This window comes from Procambarus clarkii, chromosome 7 (genome assembly GCF_040958095.1).
Source record: "Procambarus clarkii isolate CNS0578487 chromosome 7, FALCON_Pclarkii_2.0, whole genome shotgun sequence".
NCBI lineage: Eukaryota > Metazoa > Arthropoda > Malacostraca > Decapoda > Cambaridae > Procambarus > Procambarus clarkii.
The window spans coordinates 14458119-14481144 of NC_091156.1; the positions used below are offsets into that span (position 1 = coordinate 14458119).

The 23026-nt window shown below is 41.3% G+C and overlaps 1 protein-coding gene across 1 annotated transcript in view; it reads right to left on the reverse strand.

The window, feature by feature from the left end:
- The window catches only part of LOC138357765 (uncharacterized), a 16624-nt gene extending 12764 nt beyond the window's left edge, over positions 1 to 3860 (reverse strand). The window contains exon 1 of the mRNA XM_069314801.1: positions 3714 to 3860. Coding sequence (XP_069170902.1) covers positions 3714 to 3860 — 147 coding nt within the window. The remainder of the gene's footprint in view (positions 1 to 3713) is intronic.
- Positions 3861 to 23026: the final 19166 nt, after the last annotated feature.

The following is a 23026-nucleotide window of genomic DNA, read 5'->3' on the forward strand; positions in this document are numbered from 1 at the left end:
TCATAATCTGTAGGCTGTAAGTCCCTTAATCTGGTAGCCTGTAAGTCTCATAATCTGTAGGCTGTAAGTCACTTAATCTGGTAGCCTATGAGCCTTTACTACCCTACTGGAGCTGCTTCAGAGATTCCCATTGCTTATTTTCAAATTTCTTTACTAATAATAATTAAAACTAAATGCAACATTGTATGTATCACCACTTGAAAAGGTAAACCCAATTTGCCCAAGATTTCCAACACCTTTCGAGTTTGATTCAGTTTACTTTCTCTAAATTATAATTATTTTTTTTTATGGGACGCATATTCCCATCCTTCATTCTTATTCTCTTACTTCAACCTTCTTCTCATACATCAACTTTATTCCTGTACTTGTAATCTAATCTTCGATCTATCAGGCTTTCATTTCACTCTATCCTATTTTATAATCAATTTCCTTGTCACTGTTTCTCATTACACTCCTGATAGCGTGTAGGATAGACCGAAATGTCGATAATTCCTGTGTTTTCGGATTCTTGGATTGGGTGTCTAGTTGTCTGAAAGTTCAGTCTAGAGCATTACTGGGACATTCAGAATGTCCACTTTCAGAAAGGAATTATTCATGACAATCTCTGAATCTCTGACAATCTGTGCAACTGGATTTGTGTTGTCACGCCTCCTCCTCTTATTGTTGCAATACATATGTCGGACAACCATACAATAACTCCGCCTTAATAGCTATCATAGCTACCAATAAAGACACAATGGAGAGTAAACAGAAACAGAGGCATAACTGATATTAAGAGAGAGAAAGGGAGAGAGAGAGAGAGAGAGAGAGAGAGAGAGAGAGAGAGAGAGAGAGAGAGAGAGAGAGAGAGAGAGAGAGAGAGAGAGAGAGAAGGTACTATCAGAAGCTTTTTTCCGTCTCCTAGTTAACATATTCACCTCCGAGGTCAATTGATCTTACAATAAATACGAAATAACAATCATAAGATTGGATTTAAGACAAGAAATTACGTCTGATATCTGTTATTAGTATCAGGGAGGGGGGAGGGGGAGGGGGGGGGGGTTGTAGCAGGACAAGGGACAGGACCTGAAGGTGGCGCTCAAAAGGAGAGATAAGGAGTTGACCAGGGATTGCTTGTTGGCAAGAAAATGATTAATAAATACACTAAGATAATAACAAGATGGTTTGACCAACCATGGTTTTTTTTTCAACGTCGGTGAGATAACCTAAAATTTTTAATTAAATTTTTCAATTACGAAAAACAAATATCTCTAAATATTTTATATCTCTGTGCGTTATAAAAATTATTATTGATGAATAATGTTGTACGAAAGTCAATTCGTACATGGCAGTAGACTGTTTAGAGTATTTGTTGTCAAATGGTTCGAGATAATTCGACCAGAATTGTGCCCGAGGCAACGAAATTGTATTGAATGTTTCCCCTGTGCACGATTTAGTGATGCAACTGATAGGATTGTGGGAGATATTTTTTTTTTCCAAAAGTTTTACTCCTCGGAACAAAATGTTATTGTATTTTGTATATATTTACATGGTTTACTATCCTAGGATGTGGTCTGTTGCTCTCTAGCATCGTTTGACATATTTACAACCAGGCGACGGGTCCGGCGTTAACAGGGTCAAGAACGTAGGCAATATCTCCAATATATATATATATATATATATATATATATATATATATATATATATATATATATATATATATATATATATATATATATATATATATATATATATATATATATATATATATATATATATATATATATATATACTCACATCCATAGTCATGGGCAGCTACACACGTCCACTTGTACCTAAATATGTTCAAACAAAAATATAGCACAGAAATTAGTTGAATTTCTTCATAATATTAAATTTGATGACAGGGATGAAGGACTAATCAGATGGGGCAGTTAGGGGAGGGGGGAAAAGAGGCGTATGTGTACAGGGGGGAGATGGAGGGGGTGAGAGGTAGGGATGGAGAGGGAGGGGGAGAGAGTGAAGCCTGGGAAGGGGAAGGGAGAGCAGAAGGGGGGGAGGACTAAGGGAAAGGGAAGGGAAGAGAGGAGAGGGGCGAGAGAGAGAGATGTGGGGAGTGGTGGAAGGGGAAAGGGTAGGGGGTGAAGGGTATTTAAAAGTAACGTGTTTATGTTGCTTCCCGGGATACATGTGCGGGCCAACCATAAACTAATGCATGGTTGGGCACACCAGTTCGAGCCCCTAGAACCTCCTATCCTATCGTAGCTGAGTGGGTTAAGGCAGGTGTCTGGAAACTCACCCGAAAGCCGGTTCACGACCATTGAACCATGTTCAAGAACCATTGAACGGTTCAAGTTCATTGCCCCCCCCCCCAAAAAAAAAGGATTTTCTCACTGAAAAAATATTCAAAAGTTTATATTCAAAACCCCCGAAGAAAAAAGTATATAAAAAATCATATAAATATATAAAGACTCGTTCGTGGGACAAACGCAATGGTAGTAAATAAAAAGAAGCTCAGTAAGAATAGTACTGCATTCCATTTTCTATTGAAGTTGGCTATGAATCTCCACAAAGGACAGGATGGTGTTCGGGAATTGGCTGCGCCTCCCTGTCGGCTCCATGCAACAAGAATATATAGGAATCAATTGGTTCTTCGGAATTTTTACAACTTCTATCTCTAGGAAACTGTGATTCTCTGTTTGTGAGGGAAAATGTATCCAGATTTTTGTCACTTATCTCATCTTGAAACTTTACTTTTTTTTTGTTTTGACTACTCTCTCGTCTAATTAATTCCATTTTCTTACTTCCCATACGCTAAGTTAACATTTCGTGACATGGTGTGGTTCATCTATCTTTATAGGTACCAACTATATATAACTTTTCCATTGTTATTCATTTGAAACATTTCCTTTTCTACACCTGGTCACTTCCCCTATTGCAGGTATTCTTTTACTGTCTCCTCTCTTCTGTCTGTTTGAACTTACGTCCAGTTTCTTCAATTTATACTCATTCTCGATCCCATTTCGAGATGAGATCAAGAATCCGATCTCGATATGGGTTTATTAGACAGACTAAGACGAGTCTGTCCAGTAAATTGCATGGGATATTTGTTAGTGGCACGGCTCTGTAGTTTAGCGGTTTCTCTCTTCCCCCTTTTCTTCAAGATTCGTACCACATTAGCCAGTTCCCAGCAGTCAGAAAGTTTTCCCGTCTCTAGACGGGAATTAAATATTATGACAGATGGGTTGCACAATGCATCAGCTGCCTCTTTTATTACCCAGGGTGATATTTTGTCTGGTCCCACAGCTTTTGTCGCATCTAATTTATGTAGTTGCTTCTTAACTTCAGTTTGGGTATAAGCTTTAGTGGCAAATCAGGCTTCGTCTTGATTTGTACTAGAAGTTCACAAGTACTTCAGGAAGTACTTGTGTACTTCCTGAAAGTACTTGTGTACTTCTTGTGTAAAATAACTTGTGTTACTACGTTTTTTTTAAGTTCATCGCATACCTCCTTGTCATTTTAAGTGTCCTAACTCACCTTTGTCAAGTCTGATAACCTGATCAGTCACAGTCATCTTCCTGCTGATATGACTGTGAAGCAGTTTTGGCTGGGACTTAGCCTTATTTGCAATGTCATTCTCACACTGCTTCTCTGTCACTCTCCAGGTTTCTGTGTACTCATTTCTGGATTTTTTGTATGTATTGTGATTTCCTTCTGTTCTGTTTTCTCTATACTTCTTCCATGCTCTTCTGCTTCTTATATTTACTTCTAGACACTGCCTGTCGAACCATGGGGGTAATGGTCGTCTTGCTTCTCTTAACACTTAGTGGTGTTGTAAATCTTTCTTCAGCTTCTATGAGTTTTTCCGTTACGTAGTTCATCATGTCCTTGTGTTGATTTTCCTCGAGTCTTCTTCCTCATTCTATCCGCTACATTAATTCTCTGGCCTTCTAGTATTCTCCTCTCCTGTATGCTAGCCTTACATACTTCTCCTTCTTAAATATTTTTATGGTCTTCATCCATTGTCACTATATATTCAAAGATTAAAACAACGGTCACTGGCTTCTAATTGCATTTCATCGTCACGATTTTCAATATCCACCTCATTCTGTGTGTGTGTGTATTTACTGTTTGTGTCTGCAGAATCGAGCTATATTAGCTCTTGGACCCCGCCTTTCTAATCAATTTATTTTTCCTCTGTTATATCTAATACATATATGGCTCTCTAACCTCAGGTCTAACACGACAGTGCCTGATCGAAGGGACTCCGAAAAACACTGTACAATTCACTATTGGAAGAGTTGCAAAGACCTTGTTTAAGTATGAAAAAATACATTCCAATGTCCATTCATGGGCGTTTGAAGACTCACTAAATACTTAATCTTCAGGAGCTCTTTCCCATCTCCATGGCGTGAAATGTTGCGACGACAATTATTTACCAGAGGTAGAGAGAGAGAGAGAGCTTTACTCTTGAAGTACTCATTCGGTACTTCAATCAACAGCCCTCATGAATCCTAGTCTTAGTTAAAAGAGAGAGAGAGAGAGAGAGAGAGAGAGAGAGAGACTTAAAGACAGATGCGAAATAAACAAATAGATTTTTTGGGAAATAGCAGAATGTGTACAACAGGGTTCGCTCCAGTAACGAAGAGGGTGAGGGGATGAAGCTACAGTTTTATTGGAAAACACTTTTTATTTCTAGTTGCGTAGGCGTCATTCCCTAGTTCATGGTCACCAGCCTCCCTCTTGTCCAGGCCCCCCCTTTCACTTTGATCTCCACTTTCACCTTATACACCTCTCTGTCTCTGTCTTTCTCTCTCTCTCCTCTCTCTTTCTCTCTCTTTCTCTCTCTTTCTCTCTCTCTCCCTCTGTCTTTCTCTCTCTCTCTCTCCTCTCTCTTTCTCTCTCTTTCTCTCTCTTTCTCTCTCTCTCCCTCTGTCTTTCTCTCTCTCTCCTCTCTCTTTCTCTCTCTTTCTCTCTCTCTCCCTCTCCCTCTCTTCTCTCTCTCTCTCTCTCTCTCTCTCTCTCTCTCTCTCTCTCTCTCTCTCTCTCTCTCTCTCTCTCTCTCTCTCTCTCTCTCTCTCTCTATCTCTCTTTCTGTCTCTCTCTCTCTCTCTCTCTCTCTCTCTCTCTCTCTCTCTCTCTCTCTCTCTCTCTCTCTCTCTCTCTCTCTCTCTCTCTCTCTATCTCTATCTCTCTTTCTGTCTCTTTTTTGTTAACTAATACTAGGATTCATTAAGGCTGTTGATTGAAGTGCCTAGTGAGTCTTTAAGTAAGAGCTGAAATCCTACCTCAGCTCATCAGCCTGCTCTTCTATTTCAAGAAAATGCTCTTTGAAACTATGACCATAGTTTCACCCGTAGCCAAATGTGTGTCCGAGCCTTCATGTGCTCAGTTGACCTGATCTCCCGTGCATCATCCGGTTGAGCGAAAAGTTCCAGATGATAGGTAGCCTGGGGATGAAAGAACGATCACTGATGAGTGATTTTCTTGAGAAAAGCAGTTCCAGCATGAGCCTTTTGAAAGTTGAGCGCCTAGTGTTTTTTGGATGCTAACTACTGGTTGTCCACGGAGTTGGGACAGGTGCGGATCTTTGAGAATGTTGGCCTTTTACATAACAGTAAGTCCGCCAACGTAACGACGGTGCAGCAGACTGTGGTGTTCAAACCGTTCCCACCAGACTTGATGAATACTAAAGATGAGCTGTCTTGCCCGTCTCTCCATTTGCTAAAAAAAAAAATGGGATAAATGATGGAGAGCAAGCAGTCCAGGAGCGAATTGGATTGCCTTCTCCATCATTTCCATCACTGTAGATGGGAGCGAACTTGAGCTTCACGTACAAGGTTATGCAGCCCCTGCTGTCAAGCTGTAAGACGCCGTAGGGCTGTAAGTTTCCCAGGTGCCTTTTGGGCTAATGTCAATACTACTTGCTTACAAGTAGTATTGACATACAATACAATACTACCTGCCTCTGAATGGCAGAGATGTGCTTGTCTGGTGTGAGAAGACAATGATGGGTGGGTATTGACCACCCTGGATAAAACTGCCTGAGTTTGAAGGGTCTTGTCTAGAAGTGATAAATAGATCTAAATGGCTTTGAGAGAGAGAGAGAGAGAGAGAGAGAGAGAGAGAGAGAGAGAGAGAGAGAGAGAGAGGGGGGGGGGTCGAGCATGACGCTTCACTTAAGCCTCATTCCAGGTTCCCAAGGCCTGGCGCACAGCTGGGTGATGGTGTCCCAAGCCAATGAACGCCATTCTCTCTCTCTCTCTCTCTCTCTCTCTCTCTCTCTCTCTCTCTCTCTCTCTCTCTCTCTCTCTCTCTCTCTCTCTCTCTCTCTCTCTCTCTATCTCTCTCTCTCTCTCTCTCTCTCTCTCTCTCTCTCTCTCTCTCTCTCTCTCTCTCTCTCTCTCTCTCTCTCTCTCTCTCTCTCTCTCTCTCTCATGCCATTTAGATCTATTATTCACAGTTAAACATGACCCTTGCAACTCATGCAGTATTATCCTGCGTGGTCACTACCCGCTCATCACTGTCTGATCACACCAGACAAGTACATCTCCGCCATTCTGAAAAGTCTAAAAAGCAAGTAGTATTAACAAAAAATACAGAAAAATACAATGATGACTCCAAGTCTTATATTGAATGTATTTTGTGGCAATTATCAAGACTGAACTGCAGTAACAACCACAGTATTTAATGCAGTGGTTTAAGTCTTAGTCGAAATTGCTTTACACATTTCATTCCCAGATTATGTCCAATCAGGACCCCTCGGGAAACTGGCAATTAAAATGAAGAAAAACACATTTTGTCCTTACGGGGGAAACTTCCATTCATGAAATATGAGAATAGAGGCCTTTCATGGCTCGCTGCGACCACGAGAGGAAGGTTCGTTGTTTCCAGCGCAGGCGAAACCTCATTAGGTTCGTCGTCGGCGTGGTGTGGGGCCGGACCGCGATACGGAGTCGTGTTTGTTGGGATCTTGTTGTGTGGTCGTTCACTGCTCCTTGAACAGAAGGACAGAAGAAAATGTATATATGCTGGTTAGCATTGTAAATGTGTGGCCACGTCTGTGGTAGAAAATAATAATAATAAAAAAAAACTGCTCCTTGACCAGCACAGCAACGCTGCACAGTCTGTCACGTGCTGTGCTGCTCAGTCTTCCACGCGCTGTGCTGCTTGCTCCATCACACATTCCACAACTCCACAACACATTCCACTAGGCACTCGACTGTGCATTTTATCGCGCACTCCACCAATCATTCCATGGTTTCATGTACCTCTCATTCTACCGCTTAATCTATCAATCAAGAAACTGTTCCTCTATTTCAACAGAATGTTTTTTGAAACTTTGACTGTAGTTTCATCCTGTAGCCAACTGTGTGCCAGAGCCTTCATGTGATCAGTTGATCTGATCTTCCAGCATCAACCTGTTGAGCGAACAAGTTCCAGATGTGAGGCAGTATAGGAATGAACGATCACTGATGGAGTGATCTCCATCACTGATGAGGGAGGGAGTGGTGTTATTCCCTCAATCACACACTCTACCATTCTCTCCACCCCACCCTACTCAACCACTTGGGCTGGACGGTAGAGCGACGGTCTCGCTTCATGCAGGTCGCCGTTCAATCCCCGACCGTCCAAGTGTTTGAGCACCATTCCTTCTCCTGATCCTATCCCAAATCCTTATCCTGACCCCTTCCAAGTGCTTTATAGTCATAATGGCTTGGCGTTTTCCCCTGATAATTCATTCAATCATTCCACCCCACCCTCCACCACTTCCTCCACCACTCCCTCCATCACTCCCTCCACTACTCCCTCCACCACTCCCTCCATCACTCCCTCCACCACTCCCTCCATCACTCCCTCCACCACTCCCTCCACCATTCAGCAGAACCAAAGGTAAATAGATAACCCACAACTCTACAAATATTTTATCATATTTGCAATATCATACAAAAAATGCACTCCTAGAAATGAGAGAGAAATATACCTGCATATATTTCGATACTCACTACAATCTTTTTTTCCTTTTTTTCCCATTTTCAGTGTTTTTTCGCGTATGATTGCAAACTCGAAGATAAGTGGTGCACCCCCACACAGGCTATGCAACACCTTTGCAGCACACAAGTGCATTTAAGTACTCAACAACGGCTGGTGGAGCGGTAATAACCGCGTACCTCACTCCGTAATCTTCATAAAATATGCACATTAAACTAGTAAGTCATTAAATTAGTACATTAAACTGTACGCTCTGTACAAGTACGAAGGCAAGCCTGTGTGCTCTGCTGGGTTTTGGGAAGTCACTAACGAGCAAACTGTAAATTACAATTAAATTTATGACATAGTTCGGTGGCTGTGTCAAGATCGGTGCCAGCACTTACTGTGCAACAAGCACAGCGGATTAATGCGCATGCTGTGTACCTTCTAGTGCGTCCTGGCTGCTTGAACCACAACTCACGTTCCACTACAAGCTGGCTGCTTGAACCACAACCCACGGTCCACTACAAGCTGGCTGCTTGAAGCCACTATATTAAAAATATAATCATTTTAATTCTATATTGTATAATGGAGAATTTCAGTAGCGTTTTATTATTAAATTCAACCAAAACAAAGTTGTGTTTACGAAAAGTATCATTAAACAGCAGAGGTCATGAATATTTAATAAGTGAGTCTCACGGCCTACATGTCCCAGCTTAATGTGCCTAAATCATACAGATTAAAGGTTAATAGAATCTTACAAATGCTGTTAAAATAACAGAATATTAAAGACTAACACGAGTGTCTGTTTATATATGTGTCCTTTATAATCAAGTAATGATTCTACTAAGCTGAGCTACTGATGTACTAATATAGAGGTACTCACCTATAGGTATTGAGCTGGTAGACTGCTGTACTCAGCTCATTCATCCCATCAACTTTCCCTCTACTAGTGGTCTGGTTTTGATCCCTATGAGGCTCTGGTATATCTATATTTGCTTTGTGTATGAAGTCTAAAGTGTCCGATTCGTAATGTATTCCATTTATTCACTAGACTGACATTGTGACTGTCTTATTCACTAGACTGACATTGTGACTGTCTTATTCACTAGACTGAAGTTGTGACTGTCTTATTCACTAGACACTGAAATATATTGATTTCCCTAATAATTGCGTGTCCAAAGCGCACATTCATGAGTTATGCATGAGATAAGAACCGGCAAAAAACGATCCTGTGAGTAATGCATGAGTTAGATTACACTCTTAGAAGAAACCGGTGAGTAATTCATGAGCATATTAATACATTTAGAAAGTGTGGGAAGGTTATCAGAAGTATTGTAATGCCTTTACAGGACAAATATTGTCTATTAATTGGAGAGAATTTTCAATATAATGCTCTATTTCAGTAAATACAACATCAATTAAAAAGATTTAACAATGCAAGTTTTTTCTTTATGTCAATGTTCTAGCTACTCAGGTGTAGTTGCATCAACACTCACTACATCAATAGCCTTCGAGAGGAGCAGACTTTAATCTGTGACCTTACACAGTTAATAGCCGTTACTGCGTGTCAGTATTGAGAACAGTGTCTACTGTTCAATGTTAGCTACTGGTTCATTCCCTCTTACCCCAGTAGGGGGCCAGCTTGAGTCTGGCCTCTGGACCATGTCCCCTACCCAGGCAGGGAACTAGCTTAAGTCTAGCCCATGCTAATGTCCCCTACCCCAGCAAGGGAGCCAGCTTAAGTCTAGCCCATGCTCATGCCCCCTACCCCAGCAGGGAGCCAGCTTGAGTCTGGCCACTGGCCATGTCCCCTACTCCCAGCAGGGAGCCAGCTTAAGTCTAGCCCATGCTAATGTCCCCTACCCAGCAGGGAGCCAGCTTAAGTCTAGCCCATGCTCATGTCCCCTACCCCAGCAGGGAGCCAGCTTAAGTCTAGCCCATGCTAATGTCCCCTACCCAGCAGGGAGCCAGCTTAAGTCTAGCCCATGCTCATGTCCCCTACCCCAGCAGGGAGCCAGCTTAAGTCTAGCCCATGCTCATGTCCCCTACCCCAGCAGGGAGCCAGCTTGAGTCTGGCCACTGGCCATGTCCCCTACCCCAGCAGGGAGCCAGCTTAAGTCTAGCCCATGCTAATGTCCCCTACCCAGCAGGGAGCCAGCTTAAGTCTAGCCCATGCTCATGTCCCCTACCCCAGCAGGGAGCCAGCTTAAGTCTAGCCCATGCTCATGTCCCCTACCCCAGCAGGGAGCCAGCTTAATTCTAGCCCATGCTCATGTCCCCTACCCCAGCAAGGAACCAGCTTAAGTCTAGCCCATGCTCATGTCCCCTACCCCAGCAGGGAGCCAGCTTAAGTCTAGCCCATGCTCATGTCCCCTACCCCAGCAGGGAGCCAGCTTAATTCTAGCCCATGCTCATGTCCCCTACCCCAGCAGGTAGCCAGCTTAAGTCTAGCCCATGCTCATGTCCCCTACCCCAGCAGGGAGCCAGCTTAAGTCTAGCCCATGCTCATGTCCCCTACCCCAGCAGGGAGCCAGCTTAATTCTAGCCCATGCTCATGTCCCCTACCCCAGCAAGGAACCAGCTTGGGTTTGTACCAACAGTCTCCCACCGGTGTTCCACCAGGAGTCCGGCTCATGCGCAGCTGAGCCGGGCTCCCAGAGTGTACCAGAATCACGCAGCTGTGATTCTGGTACACCATCACAGCTCGACACGTCTCGTCGGAATCATCGACAAATTCATTCCGGCCGGTGACGAATCGCTGTTTATTTTTCACTTGGATCAGATACTTCTCGACACGCCTCAACCATCCTGTCGATTGCAATGGAATATGCGAAGTCTGAAGTACTGAAGCTCACTTTTGAGCTCACAGTGTATTAATAAACTGTATTTATACAAGACTAAATTGACGGTAGATTTTTATGGTCCAATATCAAGGTTCCGTGCAGGGTATGAATAATGCAGTGCATAACAGGGAGAATATATTGCAAATTATTGCAGATTATGAAGGATATCGTGCAGGGAAAAGAGCGTACGGTGCAGGCTAGGTGAGGTAGAAGAAAGACTAAGAAAATACAGTGAAGGGAATGAAGATTACAGTGCTATTGAAAATATAAACATAAAGGGGGGGGTGGTAGAGAAATTTAAGTGCATGGAAGGGAGGATACAGTCTAAGGTTGAAGAAATACAGTGCAGTATAGGGAGGATATACAGACTAAGGTTGAAGAAATACAGTGCAGTATAGGGAGGATATACAGACTAAGGTTGAAGAAATACAGTGCAGTATAGGGAGGATATACAGACTAAGGTTGAAGAAATACAGTGCAGTATAGGGAGGATATACAGACTAAGGTAGGAAGGATATAGTGAAGGATTGGGAAGTCTCGGTAATGGTTTTAGTAAATATAATAACAAAAGGCTTTGGGTTATTTGTATTTCCTCAAAATTATGTGATGCATATATCCAAGAATATGCAAGAATGTATGCCCGGAACGCTGAGTGTGTATTAGTGGCTTTAGGTTTGCTGTATACTTGATGTCCCTAGATATCCAACATTCTTCATGTATCCCATGTTGTATGAATGTATATTTGCTAAATAAAGAGTAATTATTATTATTATTATTATTATTATTATTATTATTATTATTATTAGTAGTAGTAGTAGTAGTAGTAGTAGTAGTAGTATTAGTAGTAGTATTAATAATGTGCAAATATTGAGAGTTTTATGTGAGACTGTATTATCTGTAACGTAGATATTACAGTACAGGTCCAGCAACCAGGAGGCCTGGTCGACGACCGGGCCGCGGGGACACTAAGCCCCGGAAGCACCTCAAGGTAACCTCAAGGTATATTTAGTACCTCAGTATATACACCTCAGATAGTAAAGGTTATTTTGCCACAATTATTTGTAAAGGCATTACCTATGTTCATTTAAACTGATCGTTTTCACAATAAATATGATGATGGATTCTCAAAATAAATTTTCGGTGTTCGTTCATAAACTGATTCACTGAATGCGTTCATATATCAAATAATACGTTTGATGTCTGATATCAAACGCATGATATCCAGTTGTTTGATATTTGATATCAAACAAAGGCCAAGTGCTCGTTAAACTAGCCACCAAACCCTCTGATAATGAATGAGAAAAGGTTTACACACGATTCGCATCTGATGACGTTGGAACATTTCTCGAACAGTGCTTCGCTGAGTGCCAAGAGAACCTATAACCACCTTACATAACCTAAGTTAGGCCTTTGTTTATGGTAAAGTGGTTACCAAAAGTAACTTAATTAGGTAACCTAAGGCCATTAGATTACCATAACCTGTGGTTAGACCATAATTTAGCATATTCTACGATGTAATAATATTAACTTATATATGAGAAAATTTTAGTTTTATTGCGTTAAAAATGATGAATGTGCCATTGCGGTCGACCTCCGGTTGGACGAGCCGAGCCTGAGGACAGGCTTGATATATAAACTGTGTCCGTTCGTAAATTGAGTCGCTGCGTTCGTTCGTGAAATTCACCAAACTTGTCCACTGATTGGTTTTTGCTCTTCGTTGCTCCATTTGGGGCCAAGACACCAGCTATTGATTTCCCATCGTAGTTCTTCGTCGACGTCCGACAGTGTAATCCAGGATATCACATCAGGAGCTTGCGATGCCTGTCCGAGGCTCACGAGAGAATCTTGCCGTTGTCCGTGGTGACAGAACGCAATTATAACTCTGACAGCAAAAGGCAAGTCTGGGATAGAAAATCTATTCTTCATATTGTTAGGAAAGTGTAAAGTGTTGGGAGAATACAAGCGAGCAAGAGAAAAATAAAATAGAATTGAACAGAGAGACAAAGATATACGTTTATCTTTCTCTCTCTCTCTCTCTCTCTCTCTCACTCTCTCTCTCTCTCTCTCTCTCTCTCTCTCTCTCTCTCTCTCTCTCTCTCTCTCTCTCTCTCTCTCTCTCTCTCTCTCTCTCTCTCTCTCTCTCTCTCTATATATATATATATATATATCTTCAGAAGGAGTCCTTCTGAAGATGTATTAATATACGAAAGTACTTAAGGAAATTCCTGTTTCATTTTTCCTCCGTGGTCTGACATTGTCACATTTTTAATCACGTGTTTATTTTCGTGATATACACACACATATATATATATATATATATATATATATATATATATATATATATATATATATATATATATATATATATATATATATATAAATATATATATATATATATAAATATATATATATATATATATATATATATATATATATATATATATATATATATATATATATATATATATATATATATATACAGTGGGTTTCCACAGAGACGTTTCTCCCCAATCGGGAAACTTGGTGAAGGAGATGAAAGATGTACCACTTTACCGGATACACTATCCTGGCACGGGTTTGAGGCTTCGATTCTCAAATTGTCTCTGTCAGAGAGCTATATTTGCACGTAGTCACACTATCTCGTATGTGTTGTGTATATATGTGTGTGTATGTGCATGTGTGCCTGTGCATATGTGTGTTTTTATAAATCAAATATTATGTTACTTGCAGAACTGTTAGTTCCCTGAGCCACCTGTAGGCAATAAGGAGGAAAGATCGTGCTTTACCAACTCTCAACTTTCCTCTTTCCTCTGTTAGGAGGATTGAGGTTTTTCGCGTATAGCTGGATGCTGCAGCCTTAAGTGTAGGAAATGCGATTTGGACCAGTCTAAATGTTTAATTCCCTTGTTTTTTGGATACAAGTTCTATGAGAGATTTATCTCTTGGGTTCTACCCAGGGAACATTTTGATTAGCCTATACTGGTTATATTCTCTCTCTCTCTCTCTCTCTCTCTCTCTCTCTCTCTCTCTCTCTCTCTCTCTCTCTCTCTCTCTCTCTCTCTCTCTCTCTCTCTCTCTCTCTCTCTCTCTCTCTATCTCTCTCTCTCTCTCTCTCTCTCTCACCATCCTCACCTCATAATGGCCTGGCCTGCTCTCTCACCTCAACTTTACGTGCACAGAATATAGCGTATTATTCCGTTAAATTGCAGCAACAAAATTCCCGTCACTCACTGCATCTCTCACACACTTCCTGAAACATTCATATTCTCTCTCATTTGGGTTCGTAATGCTTCCTCGAACGTACGAATGGCAAAATCTATTATACATTGACAATAAACGATTTACTGCATAACCTGCGAAACATATAACATCGGAGGTGTGGAAATATTACCTGATTTTTCCCTTGGTGTAATGGGTGCAGAATCCAAATGGGAGAAATATATTACTAGCTTTTTTTGGATGGGTATACAGAGATCAAATCAATATGTTTCAGAAGGAGAGGAGCAGCGTAGGCTGGCTAGAGTGACGTGGGAATGTACGTCATAACACTGGCTCCTCCCTCTTTAATCGCTCCTCCAGTTCTGATTGGTCAATAGTTTAACGTTGGTGCCTCCTCGTTAAACTGTTGAGTAATGAATATATGCTGAGACTGAAGATATCTTCGTATAATTATTTGTGTAATCTTTTTGTCTGCCTGTCTGTCTGTCTGTCTGTCTGTCTGTCTGTCTGTCTGTCTGTCTGTCTGTCTGTCTGTCTGTCTGTCTGTCTCTCTCTCTCTCTCTCTCTCTCTCTCTCTCTCTCTCTCTCTCGCTCTCTCTCTCTCTCTCTCTCTCTCTCTCTCTCTCTCTCTCTCTCTCTCTCTCTCTCTCTCTCTCTCTCTCTCTCTCTCTCTCTCTCTCTCTCTCTCTCTATCTCTCTCTCTCTCCCTCTCTCTCTCTCTCTCTCTCTCTCTCTCTCTCTCTCTCTCTCTCTCTCTCTCTCTCTCTCTCTCTTTCTCTCCCTCCACCGTGCAAATCTGCAAAACATTTTCGAATTTAAGAACCTTTCGAGTAAGGGGCATAGTGATCATTAACACTGAGAATGTGGGCAGACATGTGTACGGGGCAGGTTATGTGAGGCTCTTACTGACTTGTATCACACACACTCACACGTACACACACATGCACGTGCGTGTGTGTGTGTGGGGGTGGGGGGAGGGGTACTGCACTATCTCTGCTGGGGGCTGATGCTGCACTATCTCTGCTGGGGGCTGATGCTGCACTATCTCTGCTGGGGTTGATGCTGCACTATCTCAGTAGGAAGGAGAGGTGCTGCACTCTCCATGGCTCTTGTGATGTTAAAGTGGGTGGAGGTGACCTGATGATCCGATAAGCCTGGAGAATTAACTTCAGGATTTCATCGAGGAACATAATCCAGAGTTCTGTCACTCTACCGTTGAGTGCATGTGGTGCCGAGGCACGAGTCCTGGAGGACTGATTCGTGGCGGTAACCGCGAATCAGAAAAAATCGGTGAAAAATCGGTGTTGAAAAAATCAACCGCTGATAAAATCGGTGACTTTAGCACCTTTCAAAGCGTGAAAAATACACTGCAAGCAAAGTTAAGCAACTTTGGATTGATGTGTAATAAATCGCACATTAATCCCAAGTTGCTTGACTTTGCTTGCATATCATTATCATTATTGTATTATTTACATGTTCAATGCTTTGTCCATTGGTACAAGTGAAACCTGTAACCTTCTCACTAACAACCTTCAAATCGCACTGAAACGAAACACCTTTTGCCACCCAATCACTAACTCCTACTTTTCAGCCACTTCCAACCCACGATTACTTGTTGCTCAAAACTCCAGCTAACAACTCACATTATTCTATGAGTAACAATTCACATCCAGAGAGAACATCATTATCTCATATTTAGCTTTCTTACGTTGATTTCTCGACAACACACACATAGTTGATTGAGAGTTGAGAGGCGGGACCAAAGAGCCAAAGCTCAACCCTCGTAAGCACAACTAGGTTTTTTACACACACCTGCTACGGGCTGCATCCTGAGGTTGTGTGTGTGTGTGTGTGTGTGTGTGTGTGTGTGTGTGTGTGTGTGTGTGTGTGTGTGTGTGTATGTGTGTGTGTGTGTGTGTGTGTGTGTGTACTCACCTAGTTGTACTCACCTAGTTGTGTTTGCGGGGGTTGAGCTCTGGCTCTTTGGTCCCGCCTCTCAACCGTCAATTAACAGGTGTACAGATTCATGAGCCTATCGGGCTCTGTCATATCTACACTTGAAACTGTGTATGGAGTCAGCCTCCACCACATCACTTCCTAATGCATTCCATTTGTCAACCACTCTGACACTAAAAAAGTTCTTTCTAATATCTCTGTGGCTCATTTGGGCACTCAGTTTCCACCTGTGTCCCCTTGTGCGTGTTCCCCTTGTGTTAAATAGACTGTCTTTATCTACCCTATCAATCCCCTTCAGAATCTTGAATGTGGTGATCATGTCCCCCCTAACTCTTCTGTCTTCCAGCGAAGTGAGGTTTAATTCCCGTAGTCTCTCCTCGTAGCTCATACCTCTCAGCTCGGGTACTAGTCTGGTGGCAAACCTTTGAACCTTTTCCAGTTTAGTCTTATCCTTGTGTGTGTGTGTGTGTATTCACCTAGTTGTGTATGCGGGGGCTGAGCTCTGCTCTTTCGGCCCGCCTCTCAACTGTCAATCAACTGTTACTAACTACTATTTTTTTTCCACACCACACACACACACCAGGAAGCAGCCCGTGGCAGCTGACTAACTCCCAGATCTATTTACTGCTAGGTAACAGGTACATTAGGGTGAAAGAAACTCTGCCCATTGTTTCTCGCCGGGGCCCGGGTCGAACCCCGGAACTACAGGATCTCACGTCCAGCATGCTGTCCACTCATCCACCGGCCCCCACGTGTGTGTGTGTGTGTGTGTGTGTATTAGAAAGAAATTATATGTAGTAGACATAATAGAGGAAAAATAGATTAGAAAGACGGGGTCCAAGAGCTAATATCTCGATTCAGCAATCATAGTAAATACACACACACACACATACACATTCACACATACACACACAAACAAACACCCACGCAAAAACACACCCACATACCATAATATACGAACATTTTCTCCTTTTTGACAACCAACAAATATTATTAGAAAACCAACTGAACAACATGTGCATGAAAGGTTAGTTAAATAAGTAAAAAAAAGAGTTCATTTTATCGCATTGTTTACTCCGCAATATTTAACCCCAGTGAAGCAGGGAACAAACGCCCCTCGGTCCAATATCCCTTGCTATTGTATTCCACTGTCAACTGCCTTTCAATTGGTAACGAAGTGTATATTTGCTGGTCAAAGTTAGTAATGGATTTCTAACTGACTTGTGACGCAACAATTGTGTGTTATGAGACTCGATAAAGTTAGTGCTGCAAATATTTGGGAACACGTTTTCTTTGGTGAATAATAGCACTGTATCGAGGGAGGGAGACAGAGAGCGAGCAAGAGAGAGAGAGAGAGAGAGAGAGAGAGAGAGAGAGAGAGAGAGAGAGAGAGAGAGAGAGAGGGAATGTGTTTGTTCGAGAGAGAGAGAAAGAAAAAAATATCAGATAGGCAGGCAAACAGCAACAGTCTGAGACAGACAGACAGACACAAACAGACCGTCTCATATAGACAGAAACAGAAGCACCTGTCCATCGACCTGTCCAGCCATCTCATGTTGCATAACAGCTCTTAACCCGTTGCATGCTACAAGGGTTCAAGCGAATTCAACACACACCCCCTAAGTGTTAGTTGATAGCAAAACATTCTGTCCACAAAGGCTATCTCTTGGAATAGTTTGATAGCAAAAATATTCCCAGGATATAGCCACTATCTAGACAGTGGCTATATATCCTGGGAATGCTATTAGCTCTGGCGTCTGCAACTCCTATGTATATTGTCAGGATATAAACGAAACATAAAACATCCTACTTAATCCTAGGAATAAAAAACAGGAGATACTTCACCATCAATTATTGATACAATGCGCATTGGAAGTTTGTCTCAGAACGTAGGATATATATCAACATTTTTGTACTAGTAATTTCAGCTACTTCAACAAACTAATAACGTTGCTAGCAAATTTCTTATAATTCACACTATTATCAATAATGCAAATTACAACTAATGCAAACTGCTACTTCAACTATTAAAAATACAGTTTTGTTCAATATTACAATATAAATATATATATATATATATATATATATATATATATATATATATATATATATATATATATATATATATATGTATATATATATATATATATATATATATATATATATATATATATATATAAATAAATATAAAGTTGGGGAAAGCATGTTCTTCCTGAGACACGACTGCAGTCTGGAATGTCTGACAAATGCCTCGGCGTCTCAGAATATATATATATATATATATATATATATTATATATATATATATATATATATATATATATATATATATATATATATATATATATATATATATATATATATATATATATACTTGGCAAGTCTATATGCAAAAAAAGAGAAGCAGGAAGAGGAAAAGATGGATAAAATGACAGACGGAAAGAGAAGTAACGAAAAAAAATATAGAGAAAGAAGGATTGGAAGAGAAGCGATATCAACTACCAATATCACACACACACACACTCTTCGCTTCCCAATATACTACACCCCGCCTGATATACACACACACGTGTTGACAAAAGCGTTTGTACACGTGACTCTAGAATCTACAATCCAGTCTGGAGTCACTACCACTACTATAACCACACCCAGTGAAGGTTGAACGAGAGGACGAAGGAGAAGCAGGAAGCGCAGTTGAGTCGACGAAATATAAGGAAATGCTAGTGTATGTGTGGTCAACAAGTGAAATGCAAACCACTACCACCACCACTACCACGACGTCCACTACCACCTTCACCATCACCACCACACTCACCATCACAACCACACCCACTACCACCACTACCACCACCATGTAGTCTAAGGAATAAGCGATCCTCTGGCCGTGTCAGAGTTGAGACAACAGGAACACAGGGCGATGGAGTGGACCATTCACAGCTAAGCGCTGACAATCACAGCCAAGCCCTGACAATCACAGCCAAGCGCTGACAATCACAGCCAAGCGCTGACAATCACAGCCAAGCGCTGACAATCACAGCCAAGCCCTGACAATCACAGCCAAGCGTTGACAATCACAGCCAAGCGCTGACAATCACAGCCAAGCGCTGACAATCACAGCCAAGCGCTGACAATCACAGCCAAGCCCTGACAATCACAGCCAAGCGCTGACAATCACAGCCAAGCGCTGACAATCACAGCCAAGCGCTGACAATCACAGCCAAGCGCTGACAATCACAGCCAAGCGCTGACAATCACAGCCAAGCCCTGACAATCACAGCCAAGCGTTGACAATCACAGCCAATTGCTGACAATCACAGCCAAGCGCTGACAATCACAGCCAAGCGCTGACAATCACAGCCAAGCGCTGACAATCACAGCCAAGCGCTGACAATCACAGCCAAGCGTTGACAATCACAGCCAAGCGCTGACAATCACAGCCAAGCGCTGACAATCACAGCTAGGCGCTGACAATCACAGCCACAGGCCCTTAGAGTCAAGGACATATAGGTGTGGCCGTGACAGCTAGCTGGCTCCCTAGTCATGCTGACACACACCACCAACAAGCTAAATGAACGTCTTCGCTTTCAATCTAAAAATAACTGTGTTACGAATAAAAATAACGAATAAAATAACTACCAAAAAATAAATATAGTTAAATAAATAATGTTAAAATAACATTACAAACAAAATTAAAAAAAAAAAAATAATCAAGTCACAGTCGATTACATCAACTGTGACTTGAAAACTTTGCTTATCTAGAATTGATTATTTTACGAGTCACAAACGAACGTAAGTAACGTCTTGCTAGACATCACAACCAAGTAAATCTGAGTTATTAAGTGAAAAAGATCTCTGTGGACACCCTTTGTACAGATTGAGCAAATGCCGGATAATTTTGCTCCATGGAAATCACACGAGGAAAAAAAAATCATTGCGACATTTTTCTTGGTTTTCAAACAAAAAGATATAAATCCTGATTCACAAATGACCAGTGGGCTTATCGTTCAGGAAAGAAGGATATTTTCTCCAGCGTGAAAGGGTTTTACTAAAGATTCTGTTGACAAATATTAATTAATTCATTTCATCTTTTAGTTCTATATTTGTTAAAAAACCATTAAGTGAACCTCCTGGAGGATGAAGCCATAAGACAGGTCAAAGCCCTGACACTCTCACTCTGACAAGAGACTTGACAAAAATATTTACATTTAACCTGACAGGCAAGTCAGGTTAAATGTAAATATGCAACATGTAAATCACATAAGAAACGGGACTCTAATAAACAGCGTATGAATTTTTTACATTAAATTCTATTCAAAATTTATGACTGAAGCGAGAGACGGAAGGGAGGACACTGCTTCAGTTATTCACAAGATTTTGACCGATCACTCCAGATGAAGCAAGGAGAGCTGTGGGTGCTTGAAGGGATGCTGGGAGAGATGCTCTGTGATATCCCTCACCTTGAGTGATCACTTCAGATGAAGCAAGGAGAGCATGGGATGCTGGAAGGAGCGGTGCGCGCGATGCTCTGTTCCATCTTCCTCATCATTCATCTCCAGAACCGGCTGCAGGACACCTTAGCAATATATTAACATATCATTGCATGTATTTTTGCCAATACAAGAGCGTTTTTAAACCATTTTAAGTTTAAGAGACGCGGTATATTGCGATATAATGTCATAATATATATATATATATATATATATATATATATATATATATATATATATATATATATATATATATATATATATATATATATATATATATATATATATATATTGTGACGATAATCTCCTTCAAGAGATTGAGCCTGCTCTTCCCTCCCCAATTACGTCGTTGAAATTATATAAAACTACTATGGAAGAAATGTCCAACAACGACAACAACACCAGCAAGGTTTGCCAGAGCGCAAAACGTTGCAGCCACACACCTGTTCGGACTCAAACCGCCAAACTACCTGTTGATCGCTACCGGCTCCGCTGATTGGTCGCCGGTCTGGCTGCACCTGCACTCGCCCCCCCCCATACTACTTGATGTCTGGGGTCGCCACGACCTCAGACCTCAGAATGTTCAGTGCTTTCGTGGTTACCACTCCTCCCGGCTAGACGTTAGCGTGTACTGAGAGAGGTGGTAGCTTAAAGCCAATATTCCAGCACCTTCCCTTTATTTTGTGTTGCACTTCTTGTTATTTTATCTTAACGTAACTTTTCATTGTGTCATTTAAGTATTCTTATTATTTTGATTGATTGATTTTGTTATAAGAATTTGTTTGTCCATTTTTTTCATGTTTTGATTTATTTAACGTAATTAAAATTTCATTGTTAAAGTTTACTTGTGTTTTGTGTGTCTTCTCCTTACCTTACCACAGACGAAGTTCCAGTTTTTTCTATTTTTTTTTATAACTATGTGACGAGGCCATACCCCTAGCCTTAAACAGCCGAACACCAACGCGTTACCGTCACAAGATATATATATATATATATATATATATATATATATATATATATATATATATATATATATATATATATATATACATATATAAATATCTAGCTTCTGAATGTCTTCTGAATGTGATTCAACACGTTTCGAACATTCTGTCTATCAGCGTTTACGTGGTTTGTAAAAGTCTTTACTTCCTCACAGATTTATCTTGTGATGGATCCAGGCGGGGAAGCTGCCTGTGAAACTTGGCCAAGACTGATGGTGTCGGGCTGCGAACACCGTCAATGTGAGGCGCGTTGTTGCCCTGATTAATGACTCCCCATCACCAGCCAACCTCCCTCCTACGACCCCCGACACCCCTCACCATGACCCCCCACCCGCCATTTTTCCAGCCGAGAGAGAGGGAAGAAGAAGAAGAGTGGGTCTAAGATGTATTTCATCGCTTGGTTCCCGTTGCGGTGGGCCCTAAGCTAGGCCGGAAAGTTTTCCTGTGGTTCCTGCCCTCTCTGTATCCATCGCTCTTTCCCTCTCTCCCTCCCTCCCTAACCCTTCCTCTCTCTTCTCTCCCTTCTTCTCTCACTCTCACCTTCGCCAGGTAGGTACAACCAGCCAACATTCAGCAGGAACATTGCAATATTTTCAACATTCAACCTCACGAGTAGCTTGCATAGTGTTTCCACAACTCATAAATTCCTGAACACATTAATATTTTGTTAACACGTTCACGAGAAATATAATTAATATAGCTCATGTTCTCAATTTGTTATGGATTATATTGGACTAATATTACGTGATCAAAAAGTGTAACGTTTTAGGTGTTCCCAACGCACTCTAAGTGTCTAAACACACTCCAAATTTCCTCAACACACACTCAAGTGTCCCCCAATCCAAGTGCCCCCACAAGTGTGTAAACACACTCCACGTGTTCCCAGCCAGTGTTGTCAAAATGGATGTTTTGCATCTAGATGTCTGGATTTTGCATGTAGATGTCTGGATTGTAAATCTAGATCTACATCTAGATTTACATCTTGATTTACATCTTGATTTACATCTAGGTCAGCATTTAGATTTACATTTAGAGTTACATCTAGATGTAAATGTAAGTGACTAGATCTTGATTATTTTAATTACCTCTGGATGTCTGAAAATGCTATTTAGACAGATGTAAATTTAGAGGGTTTTAATTGAATCTTGGAAATTTTTTGACGATTTTTCCAAATTTGTGCCAGAACAGAGTTGCAATTAAGGCTTCGAGCGAGCTGTCTTATGTTACACTACGGGCTCACCATAGCCCGTGCTACTTGGAACTTTGTTCCTGGTAGCGAATCTTTAACAACAACAACATAATCTTTAACAACAACAACATTAACAACAACGTCTTATGTTTATCTCTTTTTGTTTTGGTGTCACTGGTTGATTTGTTTTCACCGTATAAAGCAAGTGTCTTCACTGCACACTGACACAGTACACACGAGTAGTAAAGGACTTGGGCCAGATTCCCGAAGCAGTTACGCAAGTACTTACGAACGTGCACATCTTTCCTCAATCTTCGACGGCTATGGTTGCGCTTATTAACCAATTCACAAGCATGAAAACTTCCCAATCAACTGT